Below are 25159 nucleotides of genomic sequence, written 5' to 3' on the forward strand. Positions count from 1 at the left end.
CCCCAAAGGATTTCCCTGGAAATGCTCAGAAGAACATTTACAACCAGGTGTCAGGTGCACTACTGCACAAGAAACCCTGTTACAGAGTGATAAAATTAGATAGCCAGGATTTCCTAAAACATGTTACAGGGACTATATAAAGACTCACCCACAGCAGGTCCCCCCAGTGCGATGTGCTGCACAAATACATGTTTGGAGAACATCCCTTCCTGCCCATAGCCTGAAACGATCCATGTGGGAGAGAGAAGGAAGGCACGTATCATCTTTGTTACCTAAATGAGGAATCAAGGCAGTACAGATCCATCCAGGCTCATGTGCGTCTGACCAGAAGACTAATCACCACCGTTTGGTTCCTCAGTTTCCTAATCTGAGAAATGAGGACAATGTGCAGCAATTCCTAGTGGGGTTGGCTGGAACTTCCTTCGTTAGCACTTAGAAAGCATTTGAAGCTTTTCAAGTGGGTAGTGTTATATTAACAAAAAAAATGTATGCACAGGTAGTATGTACTCCAGGTATGTTTTTCACAGATAACATCCAGAAGGGACCTCAGACGATGCCCTCCAAGGACCATCTCATCCCTGGAGTAAGCCAGAATGTACCTTCTCTCCTGGTAGACAGCTGCTTGCATGGGGAAAACCCATGCCAGATACAAACCTCAAGTTCTGGCTCACAGCAGCTTGGCTGGGAAGCCTTCTCACTTGACCAAAATCCACCTCTTCCCACCACTGCTTCCCCCACAATCTCACAGGATGAAAACAACCATGATATATGCATGGCCACCTCCCCATCCAGCGATGATGGCAGCCTAGGCTGCAATGTCTTTCCAGGCACCACGATGGCCTTTCTGTCCCCTGCCTGTTGACTCATAAGGTCCTCTGTTCCTGTGCTGGATTTATTTTTCCCCATCGAGCATCACTGCTGCTTTCCCTGCAACAAGCTATGGCAGAGCTGATGCTCCTCATTGGACTCTTGAGGGACCAGCATACAATAAACCAGTGACAAATGAGGACAAGGTAAGAAGAGAGAATAAAACCCCACAGGTAATGTATTTTCACCGCAAACTGAGGGTACCACAGCGACAGCAAAGGCTAAAAGCCAACCTGGAGAGCAGATGGGGCTTGCAGACAGACCAGAAATCAGGAGGAGCAGTTGTCCTAGCTGTAGGTCAGTGGCCATCTTGGCCATACAGAGACTGGCGCAGACCTGCAGTCAAGCTGGTACCCCCTTCACCTCCTCTCTACAGCTTCACAGCCTGAACCATGACACCCCAAGCATCTGGCAGATAGATAAGTTACCAGGAAGAGACAGGAGGATCTACAGTGCTCACTCGTTGCGTCTCACCAGTACGTGGTTACTTCCCTGGAGCAATCCATGTGGAGTGTGGCACAGCGCTGTGGAAACATCACACAGGCAGGACGACCAAATCATGGCCACAGACCTTTTAGATCTAACCCCACAAATCACCACAGTCCACAGCCCACCAGTGTATGTGGTGTTGGGTGGCTCCCTGCCCCTCTTGGCGGTGATGGTGGTCCACTGCTGTTCCCAGTATGACTGGGCTTTTAGCCACTTCAGCATTGCCAAACTCCACCCAGATTTTCCATGCAAAGAGTCTACCTCTGCCTGAATTTTGAGATGAACTTGCAGTTTACATCCTGAAAGGGCTTCATTCTTTCTCAGGCTGATCACAGAAGGGGACATGAAGATGGATCACCCCAGGCTTGCTGCCTCTCCAGGTCTCATCTAACATACTGTGGCGGGGACAAGGCTGAAACCAACTCCCCATGTAGTCAACAGACAAACAAGTGCCAATGGAGAGTATCCAAGGACCGTAAGGGCAAAGCATCTTCCTCATCGAGAAACGTTGTAGTGTCTGATATTGACATTAGGACCTCAAAGACCCACGGGGAGAACCACCTGAGTTGAGCTTGTGGTGGAGGGTCCATGCTGTCCTCACCAACGAAGGACTTTTCAGTACAAGGCTGCGCTGCAGCTAACACAGTCCCACCTACATCTGTCCAGCTGCCCCGGTGCCAGCAGGAGGGAACACACAGCCCGTGTTTCTGTTGTGTATCGGGGTATGCTAAGCTGCCCCCTGGGCATGGGCCAGACAAAGCCAGGGTAGAGGATGTTAGCCAGGGAGCCCCTAAGGAGTCATTTACAATATATATGACAATCTTAGAACGATATTAAAACAGCACTCATGTTGCTTTGTAATACATAACGATAAATATTGCAGTCTCAAAACGACGCTAAAAAAGCGTTCTACACTAAAAGATCATTCACGTTCCAAAGGTTAGGAATTAAGATGGCTAATTCCACCCCAGCACAGCCCCAGACGCTTCCAGAGAGGTATTATGGAAAGGATCTCATTAACTTTTTTTTTTCCCCACGCCAGGACCTGCCTGGAGAGTGAATCAGGGTTTGCAGTGAAGGAGACCGTTGCCTGTAAGATCACTGTCTCGTTTGTTGTGGAAATTGGAATTGTGTCATAAATAACCCAGGGAGCTGCAGGAGAGGGAAGGGCGGTTCCATTGCTGGGCAGCCAAATGCTGCCTTGGAGACCTGATCCCTGGCTCTCTGTTTAATACTCAGATAAAGAGACTAAATGCTCAGATAATCAGGCTTCTATAATGAGTCCTCCTGAAGTGGGACAACCTTTCTGCACTTCATCTTCCTCACTGGCAGTAAGAAGCCACAGACAAGGTGGGAGGATCAGCTCATTCCTGCTGGTGAAGAGAACCAAGTTCCTGGAGCACACAAGGATGCTGCAGAAGGTCAAAGTGTTAATTATTAATCTGCAGAACTGCTTTGAGGTTCCCATCTGTTCTGTAGCTCACATAAAACAGAAAGTACACAATATGAGCTTTGCAGCGAAACAGAAAAATATGCCACGAAATGGCAAAGCTGTTCTGCTCCCCTGGTGGACAGCTGGCAGGAGCAACGTGGGTAAAATCACAGAACCAGGAGGGAAGGGACCTTGGGAGGTCTCTAGTCCAACCCCTGCACAAAGCTGAAATCAAACCAAGCTGCTCAGGGCTTTGTCTGTTTAGACCTTAAAAACATCCCAGGATGGAGATCATGCAACCACCCTGGGCCACCTGCCCCAGTGCCTAATCAGCTCATAGTGGGAAGTTTTTCCTTATTTCCAGTTGGAAACCCTTGTTTCAATTTACGTCTGTTTCTTCTCACTCTCCTGCCATGCCATGCACTGCTGTGAAAAGCCTGGCTCTACCTCCTGAATAATGTCCTTGTAGGCATGGGGGGGGGGGGGGGGGGGGGGGTGTGCTGCTGCTACCAGTCAGTCCCCAGCCTTCACCAGTGCAAGGGCTTAGTCCACGCTGGGTTAGTCCATCCCACGTCCATCCCTGCTCGGTGAGCCCATCCCGCATGAGCCCATCCCAAGTGCAGGACTTTGTCTTTGTCCTTGTCGAATTCCACAAGGTTCTTGTCAGCCCCAGCCTGTCCTGGTCCTCCTCTATGGCAGCCCTGCCCTCAAGCGTATTGACTGTTCCCCCCAGTTTGGCGTCACTCACAAATGCAATGAGGTGAATTCCATCTCCTTCTCCAGGTTGTTGATAAAAATATTAAAAAGGGAAAGTTCCAGGATAGTTCCAGCCCATTTCCTACCTAAGTAGAAGTCCACCCATCTAGACTGCAGTTTCTTTTGTGTCTTTGATACACGGATGCTGCGGGACATCATCTCAAAAGCCTTACTGAAGTCAAAGAAGACAAAATCCACAGTCTCCCTTCATCCACAGATCTACCAGTCCATCCTTAAAGGCCATCACATAGATCAAGCATGATTCACCTTTGGTAAGTGAATGCTGATCATTCCCAGTCACCTCCTCCTTCATGTGCCCACACACAGCTTCCAAGAAGATGTGCTCTATGATCATCCCAAGAACCAAAGGGAGGTCAACAGAAGTAGGTTCTCAGATAACCCTTCCTGATTTTCTGAAGATGTGCTAGAGAGGGAGATGTGCTTTGGAAGAGGGAGGGATGTCTTCCGTCTCATCCTTGTCACGCAGATGTTCAGACCTACAAAACTGTCCTGAGGACACTCTCTGTTCCACCTGGCAGATCAACAGGTGTTGATGGCATTGGGTACCACACGCTCCATTCACAAACACACACCAGGGTCCACAGTGCTTTTGCCCCTGCCCCCTCAAAATAAAAGGGTGCTGTGAAAAAGAGCAGCCCTGGCTCCAGACTTTAATTCCATCTAAAGCCACAAATAAAATGAAGTATTTCATCAACATTTGCAATAGGTGTTGCTGACCATGAGATGTGTCCCTGCAAGGACAGATACCCAACCATGCTCTAGAAAGCAAAGTGGGAAAGGAGATTTAAGCAAAAAAGCAGCATCGACCAGCTTGGCTTCACTCTCCAAACAAAGTAAACCGAAAAAAAAAAAAAGCCAAACCCCGGACTCAAGATGAAAAGTCACCTTGGGCATTGCTTGGCTCTAATCTTCATAATCTGTACTGTTCAGAGGCATCCTTAAATTTTTCTTCTGTCTGTGTCTTTTCCTTAATTAGGATTCATTTCAATTGAAGTTTCTCCAATTACTTCTAAATCAGTTCATTCCCCTGTCCCTGCCAGCAGCAGATTTCCTGCAAAGGCTCCTTAGTATATTTTTCCAGAATGCAATATCAGTTCCCACACCCCAAATCTTACAAAGCTCTGAAAACATAGACCTGAGATGTATCTTACCTTTAGGAAATCCTGGCGATAAATTCAGCACATTTCCTACAACAGTATCACATACTGTTTGATGAATACCACTAAGGGAGAAAAAAATCCCACCATCCAAACACAGACTGATAAATGACATAATTTGCTTCTTACAAAGAAAAAGAAATCATGATGTACTTCCCTGAATTCTCTGGAGATTTTGAAGTAGAGAAACCAGATTCACCTTTTATTGTCCTTAAGTCCTGCTGAAACGGTTCCTTTCATGTCAGCCAAGACATTACTGTTATTCTTGCTGCATCCTCCAGGCAGCCAGGCAATTAGGGCTCAATCCTGCAGCATGCTGAGCTGCTGCAGGGTGGAAGGGAGCGCACCCCGTGCCTTGCTAGAGCACAAAATACTGCGCAAAAAATACTGTATTCTCTAAAATTTCTACAAAATTTGCCATTTGGCATACTTCTTCAAAGGGCCAGCCCTTGCTGTATCACAGCTCTCTAGATCTGTCTTCCAGGAACATCAAAGGAATTGTGTCCTAATGATTATTACTTTTTTTGCAGGGAACAAATGTTCTTTTAATTCATAGGCAAAGGGGATTTTTTTTTGGGGGGGGTCCAAAGTACCTACCTGCTCACCCAGCCAAGAAGGGGAAATTACAGCCTGCAGCTCATCATTACCACATCCGATCGATACAGCCTGACCCGCAGGTATTGGACAGTCACAGTCATCCTTATCACTCCCCTATGACTGTTTTTCTAAAAGGCTCAAAAGCCCTCTAAATAACTAGGAAGAAACAGCAATTTCCCTACAGAGTTGGAAATCATCAAACAAAGGCCAGTGCTGGGCCCTCACCCATGTACTGCACCTCCTGCTGCTGCCTCCCCGTGATCCAGTATAACTTATACATCTGGTTATACTCTTCATTTCGTTGAGATCTAGTTCTTCTGACTGAATAACCTTAATTAATGTCAGCGATGTGATTCCATTCCAATGATCTTCTGTGTATGCATCAAGCAGTCGCAGCAATTTAATGCTCTGGTTTCTATCTTGAGTCCTCCCAATGACACAATTGCTGCTTCTCCCTTTACTTCTCTCTTAATTATTTCACATCCAGCTATTCTTTATTCTCTGAAGCCTCAGCCTCCCTTATATGTTATTTGCACCGTAATAATGCCTGGAGGCTTCAACTGAAATAGAGCCCGCTGGCCTACAAACTGTGTCTGTGGGAATACACACAAGGGAGTAACTCTCTCACTTAAGCGACACAGCAGACACCATTCACGCTGCTGTAGCTGTACAAAATACCGAGGCACATCCAAGCCAAACCATTTGCTCAAGGAGATGCAATAGGTCGTGGCAGAGCCAGCAGCCAAACCTGCAAATATATTAACAGCAATGCTCCACCTCACATTGCTTGCTTCAGCTGCTATCCCAGTTGCACCCAGGCAAGCGCCATGGCAGAGCAGAGGATCAGGTCTGTTTTCACGAGATCTGGGCAGAAACTCAGAGCAAATAAATGCAGAAAAATCCAGTTAAATACCCCGTTGGAATCAGAAGTGAGACCCTACCCCTCTGCAGTCGTAAGAGGGAAAAACTGCCAGCACAGAAGCCCAGCCAAATTTTTTTGCATGTAATTATAATCCGCCTTTCTACATTCACCTTCTCTTTTCAAGGAGACCACATATTCTTTGCTGTCTGTCCCAAACTGCTTTCCAGTGACAGATTGCGCTTGTGTTGCACGTCTCCTACTCACTAGAGCTAATTACTCCTGGCTGGCAAGGCTCTTCGTGCTTTCCTGTCCTCTGCTGCGCTGAATCAGAACCGCCCTTTAGTACCACCCCGATGGAGATCCCCCTCCAGCCACGGGCAGCAGCAGATTTGGAGCAGGAGGTTGTCCCCATGCTCTGCAGGATCTTCCACCCTGCTCAGCAGCTTTCTGTCCCCTCTGGAGAGTGAAGATTTATTTGCTCATCACCACCCAGCTGGACTGTTGCATTTTGCGTGGCTTTGCTGTACATCAGGAGCTCCACCCTGGGAACAGCATGTTTCTCTCCTGTGACCTCACAACTTTTCTAAGGGTTCCCTAAAAAGTAACTAACCAAAAGACACCTACTTGCAATCAGCCTAAATTTACCATGTAGTAGTCCCTTCCTTTACTAAAATCTGTTGATGTTTTTGACCCACAGACCACTGCAGACCCTTTTCCTTTCTTCTGCTGTACCACAGATGTAAGCAGTCCTTTTTCCTCTAAAACATTATAGATATGTTCGACCGTACCATACAATTCTATCAGTCATCTCCAAGTAACCTACCACAGCCTTAATTCATGGACAACAGTGCTGGGCTGCTGCCCCACCTGACCCCATCTATCTTAGCTACCCTGCTTTCTTATTTATTTCTCCAGTGCTTCTTCTTTGATCCCTTTGGTGCACACAGATCCCCCAGTCTCTTCTCTTGCTCTGTGTTTTTTGCTGTTAGGCACCCAGTCATTTAAAAACAAAAAAAAAGGCTTTGGCTGGATGTCAAAGCGATCAGTGCAGTAATATCAAATAAACCCCAAGGCTCTAAAAATCCCCTCTTTCTCCAGATGACTCCTCACAGCTCCGTTCCTCCCCTCAGGTCAACAGCTACACACACGTATCTCTAATACCTACCTGTATCCTTTCCTAATAAAGCATCTCAGAACCATCGCTAGCATATTATCAGCTGTCCTGGTATGGATGCAGAAAGCAAGACACAAGGAATTCAATTCCTCTCTCCCATTGCCTTGAAAACCAGCAGCAGAGAAAGGCACGTAAGGCAGGACTTGCTCTACCCACCAGACCCACACTGACAAACCGCTGGCTCTGTGGCTAAGCCCAGCACCAACCACAGACAAAAATAACCCACCCCGCTTGCTTTTCAATTTTCCGAATATATTTCGCATTGGATGCCAAAAAGCTTTGTCCTGCCCACGCTAGGTAAGTTTTTCCCAGGATGGTCACTCCTCCTCACATTCCCCAGATGAAGATATCTTCCATTTCTTCCCCCAAAAGCTTTCTGCTCTCCTCCTTAGCAGAGCTCTCAGCCAAGGCTGTGCTACCCTACTTTCATGGGGCTTTACACTAGGAGTGCCCAGATCCCGCACTGACCTTCAGACCAACGTCCTTTCTATCATCCTCCCTGGAGACTGTAAATACATCTACTCCGGAAAGCTGGTTGTTTTCTAGAAGGTATTTATAGCATTAACATCCCTCGCCTTTCTTCAGATTTCTGTCTGCTTTTGTCTGTGTATAGAAATTAAACCCCTGGATATAGCCCAAGGAAAAAGCATGCCCTGTTCACCAAAGCATATTGGACCAAGGGCCGACACTGTTGATGCTGGCTGGGTTTCATCAGACGCTGCCTGACTGCTTGGAGATACAGAGATCTCCAATTTATTGGTGGTGCCTTCAAGAAAAATGACACTCATCTGAGACTTCAGATTCCCTCCAGCCCCTAACACATTTGACTTTGCATCAGCGCCAATCCAGAAACCAGGAAGATGGAGTGGGACCATGACAAAGTTTGCAGACTCCATCACAAAGATGCCCAGGGCATTTCGAACCCCCTCCCCAGGCACAAGTCAGCCCATGCTACATCCTTTCAGTCTGAGGCAGGACGTGCGGCTGAAACTTCACTGCCATGAGTCCTGTGACACAAACACAGCAGGGTGTAGCTGAGATCCCAAAGCATTTTGAAAACCTCATGGAAGTAGCAAATATTCCAACATCTGCTTTTATCCTTTGGTAACACCTGCGAAGTCCAAGCCAGGGCAGTTTTAACCTGAAAGGGCGTTGGATCTGGACTGCTCTGAATCTGACCCTCACATTTAGGGTCTTTTGGCTCCCTGTGGGATGGGTACATCCCTGGGTGAATCTCCCCAGGTCAGCTTCCCTGAGGAAAACCTGAGCCCATCTTGGCCAGTTTCTCCTAACAAGATGCTGCCTTGTAAACAGCTTTGCAAAGCCCTGCAGGCACTGAGGGAGTGCACACACACCCACTTGCCAATGCCATCCAGAGCATCCCCCTGTAGCCTGACCCCCCAACACCCAAATCCTCAAGCATCCCTCCTCCAGGGTTCCCTCCTGCATTCTGACCACAGAGCATCCCTCTCTCTGAGCATTGCTCTGGGAATCCCAAATCCCAAATCCTGGGCCTCTCTCCTGATTCCCTCCTCTGAGCACCCCTTCACTGTGATTCCTTCCTGCATCTTGAGCTTCCGAGCAGCCCTTACTCCAACCGTCTCTCCGCATACCTCCCTCCAAGCCCTCTTCAAGATCCCTCCAAGTATCCCTCGCAAGAATCCCTCCTGCACCCCTTCCCCTGAGCATCCCAGCTCCTAAGAACCCTGACTGCATCCTGGCCCCCAAGCACCCCTTACTCCCAGCTGCTTTCTGTGACCTGGGCACTGAACATCCCTCCTGCATTGCTACCCCGAGGATCCCTCCTGCTTCCTGACCCCTGAACCACCTCCTGCATCCCTCCCACCAAGCATCCCTCCTTCTAAGCATCCGTTCTGCACCACTTCATCCTGCACCCCTTCCTCCAAGCATCCCTCCAGCATCCCAACCCAGAGCATCCTAACCCCTGAGCATCCCTCCTGCTTCTCTTCCCTTGAGCATCCCTCCCTTTGAGCACGCCTCCTGCACCCCTTTCCCTAAGAATTCCCTTCTGCAGCCTGATCCCTGAACACCCCTTCTGCATCCCTTCCCCAAAACTTCCCTCCTGCATCCCTCACCCCGAGCATCCCTCCTGCACCCCTTTGCCCAATCACCCCTCCTTCATCCCTTCCACCGAGCATCCCTCCTGCATCCCCTTCTCCAAGACTTCCCTCCTGCATCCCTCACCCCAAGCACCCCTCCTGCACCCCTTCCCCAAGACTTCCCTCCTGCATCCCAACCCCCGAGCATCCCTCCTACATCCCTTTTCCCGAGCATCCCTCCCACATCCCTCACCCCGACCACTCCTCCTGCACCCCTCATCCCAACCACCCCTCCTGCACCCCTCATCCCGACCACCCGTCCGGCATCCTTTCTGCCGAGCATGCCTCCTGCACCCCTTCCCCCGAGCATCCCCCCTGCATCCCGACCCCCAAGACCTCACTCCTGCATCCCTCACCCCGAGCACCCCTCCTGCATCCCTCTCCCCGAGCACCCCTCCCGCATCCCTCCCCGAGCACCCCTCCCGCATCACTTTTCCCGACCACCCCTCCCGCATCCCTCCCCGAGCATCCCTCCCGCACCCTCCCTCCCATCCCACCAGCCCCCTCCGACACCTCCTTTCCTCCCTCCCCGCGTTACCTCCCGCCGGGGCCGTGCCGTGCCGTGCCCGCAGGCTGCGGGGTGTCCGGCTGCGAGCCGCAATCCTGCGGGCAGGGCCGAGGGCGGCGGCGAACTACAACTCCCAGCGGGGCCGGGCCGGGCCGTTCCGCGCCGCGCCCCCCGCTTCCTCCCCCCGCCGCCTCCGCCTCCCGTGCGCCCGGCGAGCGGCGGGGCCCGGCGGCTGGAGGGGGCGCAGGTGGGTCCGCGGCGGGGATGGTGGGGGGGGAGCCCGGCGGGGGGCTGTGGGAAGGGCTGGGGTCACCCCACCGTAACCCAGCCCCCCCACGCCGCCATGGGGAAACTGAGGCACGGGGTGGGGGTGGGGGCGGCCGGGTTGCTGCGCGGCTGCTGCGCGGGGAAGCGCAGTGGGATGCGGGGGGGGCGGGCGATCCCCCGCTCTGGGGTTATTTTTTTAGTATTTTAAGCTAATTGCGTCGTGCGAACGCCTGGCTGGGCAGGGAGGAGCCATACCTCTGCTTCCCCTTCACAGGGTGAGGCTCAGCGCCACTCTGCAAACTTTGCCTCCCCCCCACCCCCACCCCCCTTTCAATGAAACATCCCCGAAATTAAAACGTTTACAGCACTTCAGCACATCCAGGCCCTGCATGCCCACACCCAGGGCCGGCTCTGCATCCCGCCGAGCTGCACCCAGCCCCAGCTGGGTGATGTGCGTAAGCTGCGCCCCACGGAGGGTCTCTTTCTGCCTGGCACCTACCTTGGTGGTGGTGGTTCCGAGTGCTTTTTGCCAGCGTGCAGCTGCATCCGTGCTGGCAATTAGCCACTGTGTAATTGCAGGGGCGCCCTGGAAGTGACGGTGTCGGCGGGAGATGGGGTGGGAAGCTGGATTGCTGAACCACCCTGCCTGTGCAGCAAGCTGTACGCAGGTGGTGGTCTGCCACGTGTGTGGATGAAGTGGTCCAGGGAGGAAATAAAAAGAGTATCTGGAAGATACACCAAGGATGCCAAGTGATGCTCATGTGGATGCTTAGGCAGGACATTAGAAACCGGTGAAAACCTCTGCTGAGGCCGGCGTTAAATTAGTATATTGGACTGCACAAAGGGTGACATCAGCTGTTTGCAAGGAAAAGTGATGTGCCCACTGCCGTGTAGCCAGTGGCAGTGCCCTCCTGGCAGTCGGCTTGGCAGCCCCTGAGCCCACGGGTGTCGGAGGCCACGCCAGGAGAGCACCGAGCACCGCAGCACTTTGGCTTTTTTCCTCCAAACCTCCTCGCTGCTGCTGTATCTCTCTGGCTTTGCGCTCCCTCTCCCCCTCCATCTTGTCTGCTGCCCTTCTCGTTCAGTACAGGGAACCTTCATTTCATTCTCCTCCTCCCCGCCGTGCGCCACTGTGTTCAGTCCTTTTCTCTCAGGAGGAAGCTGACCTTTGTTTTATATTGCTCCTTCCTCTTACTAGCTGAGCACCCTCTCTTACTTCCCTGCTGCTGTCTCCCTGCCCTCATCTCTTTATTGCTTAAGTTCAGCATCTGCAGCGAGCTGGATGTGCAGCCTTTTGCATTCACCTACATCCCTAAGGAAGCAGCCCAGGAGATGCTCAAAGGGCGTCAAGGTGCCGGTGTGGGAAGGGACAAACACACAGCATCACACTCACAACCGACCAGGGATGTTATGAAACTCCTGTTCACACTTTCCTGTCGTTCGTGCGTCTCGTTGGCAGAGGAGCGTTTCTGTGTCTAACAAAGCACGGTTAGAAAATTAAATATACAAAAATATAAATGACTGGCAGCTAAGCAGTTGCTCTCCAAAGGTGGATAGTCAGCGTGGTAAGACAGCGAGAAGGGAAGGGTGAGCCCCGTCGTTTCCTGCCTCGCGCCTGCTGGGAATTGGAGTCCCTTCCCGGAGCTTGTCACCCGTGTCCCCTGCGTCAGCCTCAGGGGTGAGTGGCCTTTCCCCAAACGCCAGCTGGAAATTTCCAGAGCACCTCAGCAGTCCTGAAACAAAAAGCAGCCGCTTCCCCTCCATGGGTGCTGCATTTCGGGATATATTGCTCCTGGCAGACGTACCACATTCTGCTTCACCTACTGAATTTTAAGCCTCTGAATACAGTGGGATTTTCTATGTTTATTGCAAAGGTTTATATTAAACTAGTGTCCAAAATTAGGTGGGTCTGTCCTGCAGCAATGGGTTTTCTTTAAGATTACTATAAATAAGCATATAGGGTGTAGAAACCATATTGCAAATGTTTAACCTTCTATAATTGAGGATGAGCTGAGCTAAGTAAATGTGCATCTGCAATACATGAAGGAAGGGTGAGTCTGTCCTTGAGATGGATTTTATCCCAAATCCTTCCTTAAACTCAGCTTTCGATGCATGCTGGCTGCTGCTGGCTAGGTAAGTGGTCAGCTGAGTTTTCTTTTTTATTTTAATCCCCTATACTATTTATTTTGTTTCTGCCCTCCCTTTGTTGTTCTTTTATTATTATTTTTCTCCTGTCTTTCACGGGGTAACATCTAGGCTTCAGACTGACTCGTCTACAGTCCCCATAACAGTTGAGGCACAAACTTCTAGCTGAGGGTCTGGATTTCTTCTGTGAAATCATCCCCTTGAGAAGGGACAAGGCATGAAACCGGTCTGCAGGTAGAGTCACAGCGAGCGCTGTGGGCTGGTGTGCCCAGATCCAGAGTTCACAACTTCCCTGAGTTCTGGTTTTTTTTTCTCAGGACTCGGGTGTTTTGTAGAAACTGGAATTTCTGCCGCAAACCAAAACGCGACCTTCAGCAAGACATGCTGGAGCAAAGTGGTATGTGCTGAGTGTGGGGAATCTGGGGGAAGACCCAGAGCAGAATGAGCATGGTACGGAAAGAAGTCTCCTTGCCTGATCATGTGTTTGCCATTAAGGCACTCTAATGAAGCAGACTGGAGCCCCATCCTGCAAACCACCATCTTCTCCTGCCAAATCACATTTAAAGTCTCCAGCTGCTGTACAGGTGCCTAGATACTACTTTTTTTCATACCTCCTTTTTAGCTGAAATCAATCCTGCCCCTCCCAGTGCAGAATGACTTCCTATAATGCATTGCCTGATCTGTCTCTCATAACATTTATCCAGCTTTCACCAGCTCTCTTGGGCAATATTCAAAAAGCCAGAGAGGTTTTTAGTCTGGCTGCTCTTCCTGAGGCTTAGCAGAAATAGTCCCCAGCTTGCTTTAATTTTATTGCCACTTAGCCTTCCTTCATTGTGCCAGCTAAATAATTAATTTTTTTTTTCTGTATGTGTATTTTGCACTTCATTGTTGCACCTCAGCTATTTTTTAACAAAGCTGCACATATTTCACTTCTTAAATACAGGTTTCCAAAGTTTGGTTGTGGAGGGATGTTTTATGAGTGTGCTATTGAACGCTACACTATAAAATTAACCAGCAGTGCAATACCTTATGTATAAAATTAAAACCAGGGCAATGACTGTGTAAATGGGCATGTATCACTACGTCTGGCAGCAAAAGACTGTGCTGCTGTCATGGCATCCAGTAACTTCTGTTGCAGGGGATGCTACAACTTTTAGTGCCTTTAATGCTATGCGTAAAGGCTTCAGAGGCTGTCATGGTTTAACCCTGGCTGGCAACCCAGCCCCACGCAGGCACTTGCTCACTCCCCCTCACCCAGAGGGATGGGGAGGAGGATCAGAAAGGAATGTAAAACTCCAGGGCTGAGATAAGAACAATTTAATTGGTAAAGCAAAAGCCGCGCACGCAAGCAAAGCAAAGCAAGGGACTCATTCACCGCTTCCCCTGGGCAGGCAGGTGTCCGGCCATCCCCAGGGCAGCCGGGCTCTGTCACACGTAACGGGGACTCGGGAAGACAAACACCATAATGCCAGATGTCCCCCAATTCCTTCTTCTTCCCCCGGTTTATATACGCAGCATGACATCCTATGGTATGGAATATCCCTTTGGCTGCTTTGGGTCACCTCTCCTGGCCGTGTCCCCTCCCAGTTTCCCGTGTCCCTCCAGCCCTCTGGCTGGCAGGGCCCAAGGAACTGAAAAGCCCTTGATTTAGTATAAACATCACCCAGTAACAACTAACACCATCAGTGTGCTGTCAGCATTGTTCCCACATCAGAGCCCAAACACAGCACTGTACTAGCCACTAAGAAGAGAATTAACTCTATCCCTGCTGAAACCAGGACAGAGGCCACAAGCAAGTCTGTGGGATGGACTGTGAAAACCCTAACAACACATCATGATCCACTCCTACCAAATTACAGATAATTTGCTTTGATGCCCTGTGTTTAATTAATTTCATTAATGAGATCCTGTGAATGACACTAGGATCAGCCTGTTAACCGTGTCTTAGGCATTGCCTCTGAAATCCCAGAGAACTGATTCATTTTCCTTCCCTGCCATTGCTAAAGTGAAATCTGTGTTTGCAGTTGATTACTGCTGCTTTTCCCAAGCAATATTTCCCCAATAAATACATACTACAATATAGTACAAGTATATATAATACTTGTATTAGGGTTTACTTGTCAAGGAAATTCGGGCATTGCTACACATTTTCCCAAATAAAAATTTGATGTTTTCTTTTCTGATCTGTTCAGTAACTTTTCTCTGCCTTGCTGGTATTTTTAGCTTTGGTTAAACTATTATTAGCTTTATTGCATTAATGTGGAGAGAGTTTTCATCAGATCTTCAGTGAGACTGTTAAACAGAAGCAGGCACACTGCATCTGTTTAGTGTTTCATAAACTTGCTGTTTCAGGGTAGATTATTTTTAACTGAAATGATCTAAGCTATCATTTGTTATCTGAATAAGCAACCTGAAAAATCCTGTTAAAAATTGTCTTTACTATATACCTAGATGTATGTCTTAAGATCCACATCTCTTTGAAAAGCATATAAACATATTTATAACTTTAGACTTCCCATTAAACTGCATTTTGTGGCTAAAAAGAATAGACTACAGCTGTACCTATTTTTCAGAGTGGTTAAATACGTAGTAATATCTGTGCTATTTCTTTACATTTTACCTATATTGGCAAACCATGACTGATGCTTTTTTTTTTTGGATGATTACTTGTACACTTGTGGGTTTTTGCCAAGTTGGGTGAAACAAGTATTCAGTTAAATTACATATACAGAATTTTATTAGCTAATTAAGATGTTCTTAAATGTGATGAACACATAAGAGGGAAAATAAGCTTATCCAAAGCTGTTCTACAGTCAAAATGATAAAGCAAAGGAAGTTTTATGTTAATGAAGGAACTGAGCTGATGGTCATTGATAAGTGAAAACAGGTAGATTTTGTCATTTCACATGCTCGTTCATACCTTCCTGCTGTGTAAGCCCCTGTCACTCTCCCAGGTTCAAACCAATTATTTGCTGAACTAAACTCATGGGGTGGAAATGTTCATGGGTTACAGAAATGGTCTCTATGCATCTGTTGAGGATGCTCCTGTGATTAAAACCCAAGCTAAAATTTACAAGCCCTGATCAGTTGAAATGCTCAGACAGCAGCTTAAATGCAAGAGTTTGACTTTTCCAAAAAGTTCTCCACTGCTGGTTTCTCTCAATTTACATCAGCTGAAAAGATTGTGACTTTCAGTCAACCATAGGTATTTTTTTCCCCGTGACATTAAATACATCTGTTTTAGAAAGAAAGTTGCATTTAAATACAAGTCACTCTAAAAGCACAAAATAAATCCTGTGCTCTTTGGCCAAATTCACATCTTCAACTCTCAAATTAGATCTCTAGCTGATCTAATTTGAATGGATTTTAAGTGCTACTTGGGGAACAGCTACATGAAAGGCTTTACTGTAATTCTCTGCTTCCAAGAACCATAACCCAATTCATACTTGGCCTGGGTGACTGCAGGTTATAGCCACCCATGTCCAAGATCAGATGCTATCTTGGTACCTCCTCTTTGCAAAAATGCCACCAAGCAGAAGTAGTTTCCATGCTGCATCCTTGGAGAACTTTTTATTGCATTAGCAAAGTACCCAGGCCTCATAGACTAGGATAGAGGCTGCAAATGCTGGTTGGATGAGCAAAGAGAGAAAACGAACAACCCATTTAATTTTAATTTTTATGAGTTTATAAAAAAATTTTCATAAAGAAGTTTATAAGAAAAAAGCAGCAAAGATTGACTTTCTTTCCCCAGCTACTGTCAAGTACCTTGGTTGGTCAGTGCATTAAGTCCAGGCTGATGATGTATCTAGTAGACATATGTGTGCTTATTTGTGCTGTGGTTTGGGGTCTTCTGAGGTTGCCAGACTACCAGATCCATCTTCGTACTATGAAGATACAAACCTGCAAGTAATAGGATGAATTAGGCAAAAGCAGATGATTAACTCGTCATGTGTTGATTCTACTTTATGAAGGACAGCTGTGGAATAGTTATCTTGTAGCCTTATCCATGGGCCAAATGTTTGCATCATTAAATGTTTGAAATTGAGTCCAGTGTAGGGGAAGTGGGGAGGTCCAAAATAAAAGCAAACTGGTGTCCTGGGAGACTGAAATCCAGCCTGTATGGGTCTGTAGACTGCAAAATAGCCATAAGCAGAATAGGCTGGTCAGGGCATGTATTTGGGCAGCATCCAGAGGTGCGAGAGGAGCAGAGCCCACGCAGGGAGGGAGTAATGCAGTGCCTGCCAAGTGCTGTGCTAGTACACCCACAACTCTTCCAACAACAGAGCTAAAGCTTGGTCAAATTCCTGATGCTGTTCCTGGCAGCATAGACATGGTCTTCAGCTTTGAAGAGCTCATGTTACTGCCATATTTTGTTGGCAGCCTCCCTTTTGAGACTGCTGATAAAGAAACCAGTTACAAGATATTTTACCATTATCGGTTCAGACTGGACTGAGATGTCTGTCTCTCATTCAGCTTACACAGCCAGTGAGTCATTGGATAAGAATAAACCTAGGGTGGATGTTCAGTTTGAAATGGAAATCTCTATCTTCGGACCATCCAGTGGTCTTTAGGTCATGACTCTGGACAACAGGCTTTGCCAAGTGAAGCCTGTCACGTACACATCAAGGGAAACACCTCATTCTGCACCTGGCTAAGGCTGGCAGAGAGCACAAGAAAACTACTCCCATGCGTAAATAAGCAGGCTCGGGCTGAAAAATCTGAAAACATGACCTATGAAGAAAGAACAGAAAAATCTGGGTTGTTTAGTCTAAAGCAGCCTGAGGGGTAGCAGAGCTGGGAAGCATCAAACATGGCCTTTGGGGCCACCATTAGTCCTGCTTCTGCAGGCTGTGTTGTTTGCAGGAAGATTCAGGGAAGGCTTCTGTTTGATGAAACTTGAAAAAAAGTAAAATCAATTTTAGGCTGGTTTTTGAATGTCAGATTGTGCTTGTAGCAATGCTCTTACAGACATATTGCAAGCTCTTAGGGGGAAAAATACATGGCAGCCGCTCGTACTACAGAATTAGAGCAGTTGAAGCCTCTATATGATCAGTTTTAAACTTGAAATTGGGTAGAGGTCTTCAAGAGCGGGAAGTACGCTGAGACTACAGTGCTAAGGGGGGGTTAGCACTAGAACAAATAGTTTTTTCTAGGATTTATTTGGCTGAGGTTGGTCACAACGATGGTCTTTGGTGATGGGCGTAGGCAGGGTATTGGGCTAGTCTACACATGCATCTTTATGTGCCAGTTTTGTTGGCTGTGCGGGATGAAGGGATACACAGGCAAAGCATTCAGTGCATTTAGAGAACTGCTTCTTTCTATTCTTCACTGACACACTGTGTGCTAAGGGCTAAAGCGAGCCAAAGAACAGAGTGGAATGTTAGTCTTAAACTACAAGTGAAATACAGATTCTCCTTTGACCTGTTCATTAGCTGCCCTAGGTTGGGCGAGTTTTTCATGGCAAAATGTCCTTGCAGTCTAGAGGAGTATTTAAGGGTGCCATTAACACTATTATTTGGGGTTTAGAAGCCATAAAAGAATTTATATTCCAGCACAAGATTACATTCTTCAGATCTGTATTTTGCTGTGACTCTGGAGCTGATGATAGCGTTGTAGTGTCTAAGATTATTCCATGACCAGTTAGGAAAATGCCTGCATTTAAGTTTAATTAAGGGAGCTGTTCGGCGGCTTTCTGTTGAATGACTGTTGTTACTACAGCAAAAGCTACCTCCTACATCTGCAAGCAAACGCTGATGGGTTTCCTGCAGATTAAGTCAACAGTAAAATTGGGAATGAACTGTTGATTGATTTGGATTCAGCAAACAAGGAAAAAGAGATTTGCAGGTCTGTGGCTAGCAGGAATGGGGGCCCAGCCTTTCAAGGCAGCTGAGACGATCTGCAATGGAAAGGGCTACATAGCTCCTTCCTCTTCCCTTGCACCAGCCCTGGCTTTCATCTGGTTCCAAGATGTGGCAGAAACATATCCTGAATAGAAAATGATGGGGTTTCTCCCTAAAGTGGCTCACTGTGGGGTCAGATGAGTGCCAGGGCTGGCATAAGGGAGGAGGTGGAGGGCGAAAGGAGGTATGTCCCTTCCAGAGGCAGTGATGTTTAGCTGCTCTATAAAATCACATCCTCCATTCATCTCAGCTGATTGCAGAGGAGCTGCATGGAAACTACGTCAGCTGGGATATGGCCCAAATTAATTAAGAAATGTTTTCTAAGGTAAAGCACATTGGAAGGAGAAAGCCTGGTGGTTTTTTTTACTGAATGGAACCACAGACTGTTGCATGCTTAACAGCCTGGCTCCTCGCTAGGCTGACTGCACTCAAATGTGTGTCAGGGGATTCTGCTGCAACAGCTTTGCTGCTTTAATTGTATCTTCAGGTGCCATGGAAGACGTTGGGATGTGTCTGGTTCTTGTCCTGTCCTTTGTTTTTCCCCCTCTAAATTCTGTATTCATGGGAGAGATGGAATCAGGTGAGCCCAGGACACAACTCTTGCTTTGAAGAGCATGAGTTTACAATCTTAGTGTGATTGTAAAGTTGTGGAAAACTCATGATTTCTGGTACTAAACTGAACTGAACAAAAGTCCTGTTCAAGTCTGTTGGGAGAAAAAACATCCTTATGCTTGTTCTCAAGATACAACCTCCAGAAGTAATTCCCCACTTCTGATTTCCATGATGAATTCTTGGCATGTAGTTACCCTTATATATTTAGGACTCTCTGTCGTTGTAGTTTAACCTTTCAAACAACTAAATGCAACTAAATGTGTGGTGTTGGATTTTTATTTTTATTTTTTAGAAGTAGTCCCAGCATTGTGACTTTTCCATCATGTCAGAACCCATCACACTTAATGTTGGAGGAAAACTCTATACCACCTCACTGTCTACCCTGACTAGCTTTCCAGACTCCATGCTGGGGGCCATGTTTAGTGGGAAGATCCCAACCAAGAAGGACAGCCAAGGCAACTGCTTTATTGACAGAGACGGAAAAATCTTCCGCTATATCCTGAATTTCTTACGAACATCTCACTTGGACCTCCCCGAAGACTTTCAGGAAATGGGCTTACTCCGACGGGAGGTTGATTTTTATCAGATTCAGCCACTGATTGAGGCCTTGCAGGAGAAGGAGGTGGAACTTTCTAAAGCAGAGAAAAATGCCATGCTCAACATCACCCTCGATCAGAAGACCCAGACTGTTCACTTCACCGTCCGAGAAGCACCCCAGATCTACAGCCTGTCTTCTTCCAACATGGAAGTGTTCAGTGCTCATATCTTCTCCACGTCATGTCTGTTCCTGAAGCTTCTTGGGTCCAAACTTTACTATTGCTTCAATGGAAACCTCTCTTCAATATCCAGCTACCTGCAAGACCCCAACCATTTGACCTTAGACTGGGTTGCAAGCGTGGAAGGCCTTCCCGAAGAGGAGTACACCAGGCAGAATTTAAAGAGACTCTGGGTGGTGCCAGATAATAAGCAAATCAATAGTTTCCAGGTGTTTGTGGAAGAAGTGCTAAAAATAGCCATGAGTGATGGTTTTTGCATAGATTCTTCTCATCCACATACTTCAGATTTCATGAATAATAAGGTTATTCGCCTAATTCGGTACAAGTAGGAATGGCTGTTTATTATGGTGCCAGCATGGAGATAACACAGGTAAAGTGTTTCCCTCTAAAACACACTTACAGCCTAATTCAGAATCATGCTTATCTGGATTAAGAGTCACTAACAGGGAGATGATTTGCCTTTAATGCATTTTCCAATACCTTTCAGAATATGTCCGTATTCTAGACAGAGGGAGTATTGTCTAGCACCTGAATTAAGGACTGGTTCTGTCTCTGCCTCCACCTCTGACCTGCTGTACAGCTGTGGGGAAAATCACTTCTGTCCTTCCTACGTTTTCCAGTCGGAAAATGGGAGTGATCCTTAACTTATATTGCAAGGGGATGTCAAGGTTCGGTAATCAAGGTCTGGAATGTCTCTGGAGAACAGATGCAGTGAAAGATGCCATGGAGCTGCAGTGCAGCAGTCAGCCCTGGGAGCACATTCTCCACGTCTTGCCATATCACCTGTGCAGAGCATCCAAGAAGCTTGGCTGGATCCACAGAGAAGCCTCCCCACATGGACTCACTCAATATAGCTGAAAAGGATGGTGTAAACTGCAAACAAGAAGTGGATCGAGGGGATCCTGTCTCTTTGGGTTCAGTGAAGGATTTCTGTCACCATCTGAAGCTGGCTTGGTTTTTTTTCTGAACCCTGTGAGGAAGCCCCTGTTCTGTTCTGCTTTCAGGGAAGCCATGTTTGAATGACGTGACTGGCATGGGGAATGATCAAGGAAGCCATAGCAGAGAGAATGGCAGTCTTACAAACTGAGAAGATTATGGCTGGTGGGGGAACTTTGCTTTGGATGTTCTTAAAATCTTCACTTTTACATTCCAAAGGCATCCAAGACAACTATTCCTTTTCTTTCTCTTACAATGTTAGTATTTGTCTGGAGGATGCTGCTGAAACTTTCTGAGGCAAAGACAGATTTAGGGGCAGAGGCCCCCAGATACCTTCTAAATGTTTGAGCCTCTTCTGCTTCCTGGACACGGCCTTTTTGGGGGTATGTCTCCCTTCAGCAGTGCCTGGAGTGCATGGGATGCTCTCTGGGTAGGATGAATTCCATCTGAAAAGACAACATTCCCATCAGGTTATGCCTAATATTTTTCATTACAAAAACAAAGGGTCACTTTTCCTATCCTGGTACATTGAGCCATTTTTTTTTTTACACATCATTGTGAAGCGGTCAGGTGACTAAGCTAGCATTTTGCCTGCTTGCTTGGCTTCAGTGTCAGACTGTCAGAGGTAAGGCAGTGGAAAACCAGAGGTGATGACAATGGTCAAGCTCTTTCTACACACCCAGTCTGTCCTGTAATGAAGATCATAATCCACTAGCTGCATGTTAGCTCTAAATATCATTTGTGCCACATTCAAGGTGGTTCATTCTCAGCTAATTATGTTTAAAAGTTTCTTAGCTGTCTTTCCCTAACCAAATTGCTGTGTGTGTAAGAGAAACCCTCTGGAACATTTGCTGTCATCTCTAATGAGATAGAAGAGAAAATGCAATAACCAAGTTCTGTATTTAGAATTTTCGTGCTTCCAAAAGTTCTTAGCATAGGGCTGCACAGCTCAGTATTGCTCATGTTCTTGTTTCTCAAAGTAACAAGTCTGTCATTGCATTAAGCTGACCTGTGAAGAAGCATAAAAAAGCGTTTTGTTACTGTTGTAAAAAACAGTGAGACAAATGTATTTCTACTGTCCCAAGCTGTAACTGCATGAACAACACAAATCAGCATGCTGAAGGTAAAAATGCACATTCTGCAGCTACTGGCAGCCTGTTACAGACCACTGCCCCTGTCTGACTTGGGGTTAAACCAGCATGATGTACATGGGACTGTGTTGTTGGGAAGCACTGACTGGGCTTGAAGCCCTCAGAACCATTAAACCTTTCAAGTTTTGTGAATTTTGAGGATTGTAAACAGGATTTTGTGGCCAAATTCCAGCTTGAGTCACCATATTCTTCTAGGTTTAGTTGCATTAGGATGAACTGAAGAACTCCTTTTTTTCCCCCATTGCTGTCCTGAATTATAATGTGGGAGCAGTCTGTTCCAGGGGTTGCTGCAGGCCACTGCCAAAGCAAAGCAACTCCTGTGTGAATCTTATTTCTGACATGAGTTTGCCTGTCAGTTGGACATTCACAGTGATGATCTATGCAGGTAATATGATTATGATCTGTAAAATACCATACATGAATGCTCTTTTATCAAATCTATACCCTGAAACAGATACACCTTTGCTGAATTTATGGTAACAGCTCTGGGGGACTGTTGACGGTATTTCTTTTTAACCCGCAACCTAGATTTTAAATGATCTGTAACAGGAGTTCTTGTATGTCAGCACCAAAATAATACTTATCTGTAGTAATTTGTTCCCTGTCAGCTTGAGTTTATCCAAAGGTAAGAGCAATGGGCTTGATTCTCATTTGGAAGGGGGGAAAAGGTCTGATCCACAACCTCTAAAGCTCTTTGCTCCCTTCTGTTTCAGCAAAACAAAACTATGCCCTGGGAGACTTGAATCGTTACTGCATTTTCTGGTGAAAGACAAGTAAGAAGAGTCCATAAAAGCACTATGCATAGCTTTATCTAGAGCATTTACTCCTCCCCTTTGCTCCCACCTCCTTTTCTTCTCTTCTGACAGTAGCAGCACCCAAAGTAAAAGCAGTTACACAGTTTCTTTAAAGTCTAAACAAGAAATGAAGAGTGCCCCAACCCAGCCTAGACAGTAACTGGGGTGATTCTGTTGACAGGGAAATACGGGTTTCAATCCCCACAGACTGAGGAGAGAGCTGAACCCAGGTCTTCTGGAGTGCTTTAATCCATCAGTCTATTATGGAAAAGATGGAGGACTTGAATACACGTCTATCTGTGCTCACGTAACTAAATCAGGCAAAGGTGCAGCCAGCCACAAATCTGTCATTTATTAATATACAAAGAGATGCAAAATATCTCTTCTGTATGCAGAAAGATGCAAAATTTCCAACAAGTGTAAAGACATGAGTGAAGACAGGCTTTGGGAGGAACAGAAAAACTTGGGATACCTCTAAATTGCTAAGCAGAATAAACACCTTTAAGCATGACATACTATTTATAATGCCACAGTCATTCTGCATGCTAATTGAGTAAGTGAAATAAATGGTGAATCACTTGCGATTGCAGTCAGACATATGTTAAACAAATGCAGTTGCTATTTCAAACTACACACCAAGCTAAATTTATAGCTGCTCCCTAATTTTGCAGTCTGTAAGTTGCATTGTAATGGCTGTTTATAGGAATGTTCTTTCTCCAAAGCATTTGTTTGCTTTTTATCTAGATAGCTGACTTTTGTTTACCTTCTTTTTCTGAACCCCAGAGGTGTAACTTGCTTTTGTTTACCAGGCAACAGCATTGGTGATTCTTCTTCTCAAGAGTTTTCCTGAATTAAAGAAAAGCAAACATGCACAAAGCCATATTAAGTAGAGCACAACCCCTCACTGGTCTTGAAAAGCACTTGGCATTAAGTAGCAGGAACATCTAAAAATTATTTCACTGTTGAGTGGAATATTCACTCTCAGAACAAACTCATTATTTTCCTGTAAGGGCCTGCGAACAAGGAAAGGATCTAGTGAGGTATTTTCCCTTACACTTTGAAGGGCGCTTTCTTCCACATCTCAGTGCTTAACTCCTGTTCTGATTCTGCCTTCTCTCCTTCAACACTTTCACATTCAAAATGAGGCTAAGTCCTGCACTTTGTTTTTTCTAAATGGCCTACATGCTGAGAGCACCACTGAACATCAGCAGTGCTAGAGCAGAAAAATACCAGTTAGGGCAGATGATAAACAAGCCATTAGCTGTAGTCTAATGACATTATCAGGTACGGGAATGTGCGTAGCACAGTAGGATTTGTTATATGACAGAAAGATTATTATGAAGCATCTTAGTGGAGTCCAGAATCACTCATGGATTTCTCTGTGTTTTCAGGCTTGATAGCTCTTAAATACCTAAAAATGTCTACTTGCAATGAAGGGACTGAAACCATACATAAATATCAAGGCATCTTTGGTTCATGCAGCTGTTAAGGGTCAGCAGGAGTTGGTGGGAAGAGTGTTGCTGCAGGCAATGGTGGGGAAATAAAAGAAATAGGTGTGCAAAGTTGGACCTGAAAGAGTTCACATGTTAAAAAGAAATCCAGGATTCAGAAGGGAGAGAATAAAGAGTCCTGATGTATTCAGGGGAAAAAAACCGGTGAGATAACAATGAAGACAGAAGGAGGCTGCGATTAGAATGACTCACTGGTCCTTTCCAGTTTTAATCTCCTGTTATGATCCTTAGATATTGGTTGTGCCAAGATTTATGTTAGTGATTTGTCAGGAGCAGGCAGCTTTGCTTCAATTTTTATGTGCTTTACATCACCAAACATATGCACTGCTGTAGTTACCATATTTTTACTGGGTTGCCGAGTACAAATTGCTACTTGAGTTCACAGCAGTAAATACCTGTAATCAATCAGATTTATTCCCACTCTAGGAAAGGCTGGTGGGGTCCATATATAAGGTTGACGGGAGTGATAAATACTGCCATCAGCCACAGACTGTGCAAAATAAATCTAGGATCTTCTGATACTTCACGGATAAGTGGAGAAGTTATGAAGAAGACTCCTTTGGGGAGTTTCATTTTTCGCCCCATCCCTTTGAACTTGGTTTCAGAATTTCAATAGATTTTAGAATATTTAACTGTTGTTCTGTAACGACTCCCGTATCCACACACTGATGGACACAAACATGCAGGGTACAAGCAGTGCTAATATGCGGCCCTGACAGTAGAAGTCTCAATGCAAATTAGTACAGGCTGTCATGCAGATATTTGGTGCAAAAAGGGCTGGACTGAGGATAAATGTGTAGATTATGCTCTCAGATTCACTTGGGAATGACAGTAAAACCCATGCTTTTGAATGAATACTATTTAGAAAGTATCAAATGTTAATTTTTTATTTCTTACCGCTTCCATAGAGAGCCTGTAGGGCTATCATATTTAAAAATCAGGTTGCATTTCTCTGCCTGTAACGTTTCTGTGAACTATTCCTAATATGTGATTTAGAAAACAGTAAATAAAATGTGAATGAAGCAGGAGATGCTCTTGCCGTTTCCTTTCTCTATGGATTTTACACAGTGCATCATTGCAATGC

At 46.3% G+C, this 25159-nt stretch overlaps 2 protein-coding genes across 17 annotated transcripts in view; one reads left to right on the forward strand and one right to left on the reverse strand.

Annotated features, from left to right (window-relative positions):
- The window catches only part of USP35 (ubiquitin specific peptidase 35), a 30014-nt gene extending 19023 nt beyond the window's left edge, over positions 1 to 10991 (reverse strand). Inside the window, exon 1 of one of the 4 annotated variants that reach the window (XM_027781539.2) lies at positions 10750 to 10991. Coding sequence is in view for 1 of the 4 variants with exons in the window: in XM_055801862.1 (XP_055657837.1) it covers positions 149 to 217 (69 nt within the window). In the remaining 3 variants the exon portion in view is untranslated. Of the gene's footprint in view, positions 1 to 148; positions 2322 to 10013; positions 10197 to 10749 lie in introns of those variants that run through there. The other 3 variants (XM_055801865.1, XM_055801863.1, XM_055801862.1) reach the window with 3 other exon arrangements.
- Positions 10114 to 25103, forward strand: KCTD21 (potassium channel tetramerization domain containing 21). 13 transcript variants are annotated; one of them, XM_055801866.1, is made up of 5 exons: positions 10126 to 10230; positions 11800 to 11928; positions 12507 to 12629; positions 12713 to 12979; positions 19200 to 25103. In XM_055801866.1, exon 5 carries the CDS (start codon positions 19230 to 19232, stop codon positions 20010 to 20012), a length of 783 nt encoding a protein of 260 aa, XP_055657841.1. In that variant the 5' UTR covers positions 10126 to 10230; positions 11800 to 11928; positions 12507 to 12629; positions 12713 to 12979; positions 19200 to 19229; the 3' UTR covers positions 20013 to 25103. The 13 variants fall into 13 exon arrangements, with proteins under 13 accessions (XP_055657850.1, XP_055657841.1, XP_055657845.1 ...); XM_055801869.1 differs by lacking the exon at positions 10126 to 10230 and having other exon boundaries at positions 10995 to 11928; positions 12713 to 12792; positions 12891 to 12979; XM_055801867.1 differs by lacking the exon at positions 10126 to 10230 and having other exon boundaries at positions 10995 to 11928; positions 19203 to 25103.
- The last annotated feature ends 56 nt before the right edge of the window (positions 25104 to 25159 follow it).

This window comes from Falco peregrinus, chromosome 4, assembly GCF_023634155.1.
Source record: "Falco peregrinus isolate bFalPer1 chromosome 4, bFalPer1.pri, whole genome shotgun sequence".
NCBI classification, from domain to species: domain Eukaryota; kingdom Metazoa; phylum Chordata; class Aves; order Falconiformes; family Falconidae; genus Falco; species Falco peregrinus.